The sequence below is a fragment of the Engraulis encrasicolus genome, chromosome 1 (assembly GCF_034702125.1).
Source record: "Engraulis encrasicolus isolate BLACKSEA-1 chromosome 1, IST_EnEncr_1.0, whole genome shotgun sequence".
Taxonomy (NCBI): Eukaryota; Metazoa; Chordata; class Actinopteri; order Clupeiformes; family Engraulidae; genus Engraulis; species Engraulis encrasicolus.
In genome coordinates this window covers 17,890,838-17,899,469 of record NC_085857.1, presented here as the reverse complement: position 1 = coordinate 17,899,469, position 8,632 = coordinate 17,890,838, and the positions used below count along the sequence as shown (strand labels likewise).

At 44.9% G+C, this 8,632-nt stretch overlaps 2 protein-coding genes across 2 annotated transcripts; one reads left to right on the top strand and one right to left on the bottom strand.

Annotated features, from left to right (window-relative positions):
* The first annotated feature begins 5,429 nt into the window (after window positions 1-5,429).
* LOC134448534 (histone H2B 1/2-like) lies at window positions 5,430-5,839 on the top strand. The gene has a single exon (XM_063198209.1). It carries the CDS (start codon window positions 5,440-5,442, stop codon window positions 5,812-5,814), a length of 375 nt encoding a protein of 124 aa, XP_063054279.1. The 5' UTR covers window positions 5,430-5,439; the 3' UTR covers window positions 5,815-5,839.
* A 1,989-nt stretch (window positions 5,840-7,828) lies between these two features.
* Window positions 7,829-8,331, bottom strand: LOC134448353 (histone H2A-like). Its single transcript, XM_063198035.1, has one exon. It carries the CDS (start codon window positions 8,324-8,326, stop codon window positions 7,949-7,951), a length of 378 nt encoding a protein of 125 aa, XP_063054105.1. The 5' UTR covers window positions 8,327-8,331; the 3' UTR covers window positions 7,829-7,948.
* Between the last annotated feature and the right edge of the window lie 301 nt (window positions 8,332-8,632).

The following is an 8,632-nucleotide window of genomic DNA, read 5'->3' as shown; positions in this document are numbered from 1 at the left end:
CCAAAGGCTCTTTTAAGAGCCACCCACTTATCTAAAAGAGCTAATATATCCATTATGTCCACCCTCAAATGAAGGGAACATCTGTATGAAACAATGAAATGGTTAGTTGTATGCAGAATGCGGAATTAGCCTTGCACTGTAAAGTAGCCTACACCAGCTGCCGCAGAACTCAATCTAAGTCAATTTAAATCCGTATTATACAGTGTGAAGCTTTGAAATTCAACTTTGTTCAAACCACTCACACGACTCGCAGTAAAACAATGAAATCAATGTGCAATTCAGAGGCAGTTGAACTTATTTCAATTTATACCATGCCCATTGCTGTGCGTAGGAGAATTATTTAACTGTATCTATCATGACTTACTGACTCATATTTAGGGCCTAGGCCTATTTAGTGTGTAGGACTTTCCCAGCAGGTTTCCTATGAGCTGGTCGTGACAAAAGCCACTTTCCACTGTGTAGTCTATTGTGTAAATGTATATTTTAAAATCGTGAAAACGGTAGTCAAATGGTCAGGAATGCCCCTCACAATAATTTCCACCTGGGATCCATAAATTATCGCCTACTCTACTCTAAAACAGAATGAATAATGTTTGGTAGCAGTAGTTGAAGACAGTAGCAGTAATTGTTCTTCACAATGTTACACATTGATGAACAACCAATAACATTTTTAGAAACATTATTTTCATGCAGAAACAACTACTTAGAATTGCTTCAATAGAATGAATCCAAATGAGCCACAGCAACATACAGCATCTAAACATCATTGTCTGTTATATCTGTTAATTGGAGCTTATCCGAGAGTTATTTTCATTATCCTAACTCCCGTCCTCCCTTGTGCTTGTGGCTTCCTGATGACGTCACAAAATGTCATTGACGAGTCGAGAGAAGTTTACTTCAATGGGGCAGTCGTGGCTCAGTGGTTAGAGCACTGGGTTGGCAACCCAAGGGTTCCCGGTTCAATGCCTGACCGAACCACGGCTGAAGTGCCCTTGAGCAAGGCACCTAACCCCCACATTGCTCCCCGGGCGCCGCTCAGCAGGCAGCCCACTGCTACGGACTAGTGTGTGTACTTCAATGTGATTCACTAGTCCAAATGGTATAAATGCAGAGAAAGAATTTCCCCTACCTAGGGGACCAAAATTGGCTCCAATTGGCTTCATGCATTCAATATCTTGCAAAAGCGCAATTAAAACGTTTTTTTTTTTTTCTTTTTTTTTTTTTTTAATTTTCAATCGTGATGTTGAATGTGGAAAAGCCCCCCAAAAGCTGTTGCAGCTAGACTGACAGCGGGCAAACTTTGTTTTCTCCACAACGGCGGCAGAGAGAGTAGAGAGAGAGAGAGGTTCCATTGGCCCATTGTTTCCGGGTTCTATAATTGCAAATCCCCCTTTAGGCAGACCTAGGCAGACCTAAGGACTGTTCTATTCAATGCTAGGAGTATTATGACACGCCCCTTTAGGCAGACCGGAACCTGGTCATGTTAGGTGCCCATAGCAACCTATTACATTGGCATATCTCTATATACTTAAGGTATCTCTGACAGCGGGATGACAGCGAAGTGTAAGGCCACAAAGCACAGGCCAAGAATGGGAACTGGGATACATAATGGAAAGAATCCAATGAGTTTGGACGTGCAAAGTGGCATGACCTACCATCACACGAACTGAGGCTAGTGAGGGCATCCAGGCCACACCTCTGAACCCTGCTGCAGCCAATCAGGTGGAGGAACGACTTGTTGTAGGGCAGGTGGGCGGGGCTTTGTCCCAAACACACTCTCAGAAGCTGCAGCACTGCTCCGGTCACGGACTGGCTAGGGGCGTCCACAAACAGGGAATCCTGGGAAAAGGATCCATCACCGACAATTTAATGACATACTTAATTGCATTTGGCGAAAAAGCCTTCAAAGCCTTGGTGTTAGGTTGGATATTATAGCTATTGCAAATTTGACATAGCAATATCTCTAAAACGGGACACATTTCGACAATACAGCTTCGTCACAAGATAAAGGAGGTGCAGTGAAGCCCATTTTCAAGCTTAATTCAGTTTTGTCAAAATGTGTAGTTTCACTTTGTAGGGCAGAATGATTTAGCGGGATCGCACCCCCCTAACAAGTAAGTCCACAGAGAACATGAGAACAGATGCGACACAAAGTGACTTACGGAGAGGCTGAGTTCTGCCACACTGCTGAGGGACAGGGAGAGCAGGGAGATACACATGGACCTCTGGGACATCTGCTCACCCAAGACTGGCTGACGCTGGCTGAAGAGCGCCGCATCACCTGTTACATGACAGGTTACAGAAAGGCATTAGTAAGAAATATACGCCACAACACATGGGGGAGCTGTGGGGTAATCGCTAGGGAGCTGGGGGCGTATTACAGAAACTTCCTATCTTGAAAATCTTATCTTATCTGTCTAGTTACCGCGGCAACGGCACTATAGGACCGAATTTAGGAAAAGCGTATTACAGAACAGCGTTTCCTAAGTTGTTTTGCGCATCCTATCTTAAGTTAAGAAAGGGGCATTACAGAAGCATCCTAACTTCGAAAAATCCTAAATAATTGGTCCTAACTTTAGGACAGCCACCCAGTTATCCATTGATTTGTTAGCCAAAATTTAGCTGGTGTTCATCACCATTTACCCACGCTCAGCTTGCTGTTTCAGCCAGAGCTAACAGTGAAGTCTATCCGGGAAAACAACGCAATTGTGAACGGATGAAATGTTAATTAAATTAGGCTATATTGACTGACCCAAACGATGTGTGAAGTGAAGAGTTGATTATAAATATACCCGACTTCGATGTGAAGCCCGATATCAACTTACTTAATTGACACAGTCGACCATATGGGTCAAGCCAAGTCGGCTAATTGTCATTTAGCCTATTTATAGCCTTTACATGCGCTGGTCATACAAAGACATTTCATGAAATTACGTCTTAACTGTTTTGCGTGCATTCGCTTGGAAAAAACAAAGCATAGGGATGAAAATGTGGAAAATGGGAAACCACAATGCATTTGGTCAACTTGAGGTTGCAGGCAGCGAGAGTGAGTAAACTCCCGGAGCTGACCTAATTTCGTCCTCACAGATGTTGCTGTATTATAAATCCGTTCGGTGGAACGTCACTAATAAGTGCGTTATTTAAAAGTAATGAGCTTAAAAAGTTTAGCGAAATATTTACGTCCTCTTCCTCTCTGGTTTAGTATCACGCAGACCGCGAGATGCAGCAGCAGTCAAATCTGTGCATTCTAGCTTGCGTCGCACTACTGTTGCTAGGTAGCGGTGCATTTGTTGTCAGGTAACAGACATAAAAAGTAGATCGTAGATGTTTAGATCGCTACTTTAGGATTCCTAACTCAAGATAAGATAGGATTTCCAAAGATAAGATAAGAATCCTAAATGAAGTTAGGATTTGTTTCTGTAATACCAAACTGGAAAAAATCTTATCTCAAGTCAAAAGTTAAGATAGGACGACTGAAGATAGGAAGTTTTCTGTAATACGCCCCCTGGATTCAAGCAGGTCCTCCTGTCTGGAACAAATAAGCGGGGCTCACCATAAGAAGGTACCAGTCTTTGTTATTACAGAGAGACAACATGAGTGGACGCGGCAAGGGAGGTAAAGGTCTTGGAAAGGGTGGCGCTAAGCGTCATCGCAAAGTCCTTCGCGATAACATCCAGGGAATCACCAAGCCTGCAATCAGGCGCCTGGCTCGCCGTGGTGGTGTGAAGCGTATCTCTGGGCTCATCTACGAGGAGACTCGTGGTGTGCTGAAGGTGTTCCTTGAGAACGTGATCCGTGATGCCGTCACCTACACCGAGCATGCCAAGAGGAAGACTGTCACAGCCATGGACGTCGTCTATGCTCTGAAACGCCAGGGCCGTACTCTGTACGGTTTCGGAGGTTAAATATCGACTCCACAAAAACCAAAGGCTCTTTTAAGAGCCACCCACTTATCTAAAAAAGCTAATATATCCATTGTGTCCACCCTCAAATGAAGGGAACATCTGTATGAAACAATGAAATGGTTAGTTTTATACAGAATGTGGAATGAACAATTCTGTTAGCCTTGCACTGTAAAAGAGCCTACACCAGCTGCCGCAGAACTCAAATCTAAGTTAATTTAAATCCTTATTATACAGTGTGAAGCTTTGAAATTCAACTTTGTTCAAACAACTCACACGACTTGCAGTAAAACAAGTAAATCAATGTGTAATTCGGAGGCAATTGAACTTGTTATTTCAATTTTATATCATGCCCATTGCTGTGCGTAGTAGAATTATTTAACTGTAGGCTATCTACCATGACTTACTGACTCATCTTTATTTAGTGTGTAGGACTTTACCAGCAGGTTTCCTATGAGCTGGTCGTGACAAAAGCCACTATCCACAATGTAGTCCATTGTGTAAATGTATATTTTAAAATCGTGAAAACGGTAGTCAAATGGTCAGGAATGCCCCTCACAATAATTTCCACCTGGGATCCATACATTATACTAATGAATAATGTAGGCAACTACATATGGTGCATTCCCCAGAGGTAGGAGCTTCCTAGTAGGCAACAAGAAGGCAGCTACCTCCCACTTGAAAGCGTTCCAACCAGCAAGTCAAAAAAACTACAAACATGGAGGGACAAAAACTACATATCCACTTCTCAAAGATGTCAGCAATGTAAACAACATCATGCATTATTTTCATTTAGCCGCATTTCATCTTTGAAAAACGAAATGTCAATATAACTATACCTAAGAAAAGTTAACAGGCTGTTTTGCAACCGTTAACCTGTCTGAATCAACTTTATTTGTCCATAGAATGGTGATGTTCAACATAAAATTCCTAACACTGTGCGCTGCCATTGCTGCGATGACATCACGATAGTCAATGGGGCGAAGTCGGGTTGCTTCGCTTTTGCCCCAGCTGGCGACTTGAACATCCCGCTTCAACAGGCGTTCCAATGCATTTCAGCAAGTAGAAGGTCAGAAACATCCCATCTCCCAGCCCTGGGGAATGCACCAATAGGCTATGTTAGGGAGGTACAATAAGGTCTACTATTTACCCTAATACGAAACATGAGCCTGCTTGCTCGCAACATGGACTACATGTACTCATATTAACTTTTCAGGTGATTTAAGTTCATCTGACCAGAATAGGCTGCTTGTATTACTTTCTTGAACGTAATTATTTTCGTTAAAAGGTGCGGGAAATGGTCAGTGTGCAACGAGGGCAAAACTAATGTTTGTGGGTAGTGTTCTTTCAGGCAGACGGAACGTCCCCGTATTTCAAAAGTGACCAATCATCGCCTCTGAAAATGGAGGGAAATGGCTCATTGGGTTGTCCTTGAGTTCAGCTTGTGCCGACTTGAAGTGAGGCATTTGCATACTGGTGGGTATAAGAGCAGCAGAGCAACTATTCCCAACACCATTGTCTCTGACATCTGCCAAGCATGCCTGACCCAGCCAAGCCTGCGCCCAAGAAGGGCTCCAAGAAAGCCGTGAGCAAAACTGCTGGTAAGGGTGGCAAGAAGCGCAAGAGGACCAGGAAGGAGAGCTATGCTATCTACGTGTACAAGGTCCTGAAGCAGGTCCACCCCGATACTGGGATCTCTTCTAAGGCCATGAGTATCATGAATTCCTTCGTCAACGATATCTTCGAGCGCATCGCTGGTGAGGCTTCCCGCCTGGCACATTACAACAAGCGCCACACCATCTCCTCCAGGGAGATACAGACCGCAGTGCGTCTGTTGCTGCCCGGTGAGCTCGCCAAGCACGCCGTGTCTGAGGGAACCAAGGCCGTCACCAAGTACACCAGCTCCAAGTAAAAGAGTTCCACCACCTTTTCCCCAACCAAAGGCTCTTTTAAGAGCCACCCAAAATCTCATCGAAAAGCTATTCCATATCCTGTGAATGTCCTACAGAATGACCTGTGTATTATGTGATGAAATTAAGTCTTACGCTCACAACCAAAATCACTAATCCATAAAATGGCAGACTAAATGTAGGCTACTGTATAATTCGCCTGGTCTATATTCAGGATTACGCGCAGTAAAATATTGCAGTCTTTCCCAGTTGAATTTTGATATTGGGCCTCGCATTAGTCAGTAGGCTACAACATAAAACCTGGTTGAACTTGTAGGTCAATTAAAGTACGTGTGTACCAAGTGTTTTAAGTTACTATGAAATCCGCACAACTTCTCAAGTTTAAGTTGACCAAAGTCAAGTAGCCCGGACTCAACTTTTTTTTTGTACACCCTGCTTTACTTTTTGCAGTGTGCTGTATTGGATCATGTTGATGCGTGTAATGTGAAGTTGCGAACAACAGTGTAGGCCTACTATAATTGGCCTACAAATTAGATCACATTTAAGATTGGGGAATATATTCTGAAAAGTACGACAAGGATGTATTGATTAACAACAAATATTGGTTAACAATAACATGCGCTCTCGCTGTAGACTCACACGTTGTGTAGAATGTTAATTCATAGGCTGACAGTCTTGGATTCAAAATATGATTGATTGCTGCTATATTGCACTGTGCAAGCGCCGTGCTATGCTTTTTACTGCCACTGTCTAGGTAGAAAAAATGCTTTCATGGGAAGGTGTGGGTGGCTCTTAAAAGAGCCGTTGTTGTTTCAAAGGGGAAAGACTTAAGCACGCTCTCCGCGGATACGACGAGCCAGCTGGATGTCCTTGGGCATGATGGTCACTCTCTTGGCGTGGATGGCGCACAGGTTGGTGTCCTCGAACAGACCAACCAGGTAAGCCTCGCTGGCCTCCTGCAGAGCCATGACAGCAGAGCTCTGGAAGCGCAGGTCGGTCTTGAAATCCTGAGCGATTTCCCTGACCAGACGCTGGAAGGGCAGCTTGCGGATCAGCAGCTCAGTGGATTTCTGGTAGCGACGGATCTCTCTCAGAGCCACTGTTCCTGGCCTGTAACGGTGAGGCTTCTTCACGCCACCGGTAGCCGGTGCGCTTTTACGCGCTGCCTTGGTGGCGAGCTGCTTCCTCGGGGCTTTGCCTCCGGTGGACTTGCGAGCAGTTTGCTTGGTTCTTGCCATTGCTGTGCTTCGTTGGAAGGGACGAACGTGAAGCCAAAAGTGAAGCGCATGCCATTTAAACGCTCATCCGAGACTTGCCTCCAATGACGTGTCCTCGTCGGTTCCCTCTGATTGGATTTAATCTAAAATTTAAACCATAGAGCACCGCCCCAACAAGAGTGCAATGTAGTTCTTTTCAATGGTGTTATAGTAGTCAACATCACTTTTCATCTCCCACAGTGTAGGCATATTCAATTTATTTACCAGTGTTAAAATAGTTAACAATCACTTTTAAACTCTATCCTACATGTTTAAACAACATATGTCCTATCATGCTATGCTATATTAAAACCACAGCCATATTCCATATCACCCTACATGCTTTTGGGTCCCATTGTGCTTTGGCGCCCACACCGCAGCACTCTCACTGGTCTTATTATGCGTGTTTGAAACATCTCATAACACTTTCAAGTGGAACATGCATATGCATTCAACACACGATGTGTATATTAGCTGTTGCACCATAGTCGTGGACGAATGCATGGCAACATACCGTGCTGGCGGCTAATGCAGGAAACATAGGCCTACTTCGGCAGTCAACGAGTCTTTGTATTAATAATTATAGCTAAGCAATTCCCTTCCGGTGTCTCACATATTGAGCGTCTTGGCACGTTCTTATTTAGCCGGTATGTAGCCTAGACGGTGTCTATAGGCCTAGGCCTAATGATAGGCCAGTGTTTTGGAGATGATAGGCGATAGTAACCGAGTCATCCCCATTATTCATGATAAACATGTCGGTAAACATTTTTGTTTTACTATGTTTCATCGTGATTTCTGTCAGACATTGAAACTTGCTCTTTTCGGGATGTGTGGGTGGCTCTTAAAAGAGCCGTTGTGTTCAGGGAACTCGGGGGAAGATTTACTTGGACTTCTCGGTCTTCTTGGGCAGGAGCACAGCCTGAATGTTGGGCAGCACACCACCCTGAGCAATGGTGACTCCACCGAGCAGTTTGTTCAACTCCTCGTCGTTGCGCACGGCCAACTGCAGATGACGGGGAATGATACGAGTCTTCTTGTTGTCACGAGCGGCGTTGCCAGCCAACTCCAGGATCTCAGCGGTCAAGTACTCGAGCACTGCAGCCAGGTAGACGGGTGCGCCAGCTCCCACGCGCTCACCATAGTTGCCTTTGCGCAGCAACCTGTGCACACGACCAACGGGGAACTGCAGTCCAGCCCTGGATGAACGAGTCTTGGCCTTCGCCCTAGCCTTGCCACCGGTTTTGCCTCTCCCGCTCATGTTTGAAGTTTTGTCTTAGATTTGGAGAAATCGAAGACTTGTCGTTTCAGCTCATGCCACTATATATTCACGACTGGCGAGGCAGCCTAAAGCCTGAGTGGCTGAAGCTGTAAGCTTTGGAGCCAATCACTGGGTAGTCAACACCGTGACGTTGTTGGGGAACTTATGGTGCGTTCCCCAGGATTGGGAGATGGCATGTTTCTGACCTCCTACTTGCTGAGATCGCCTGTTAAAGCGGAATGTTCAAGTCGCGAGCTGGGGCAAAAGCGACGCAAACCGACTTTGCCCCAATGACAATCGGGATGC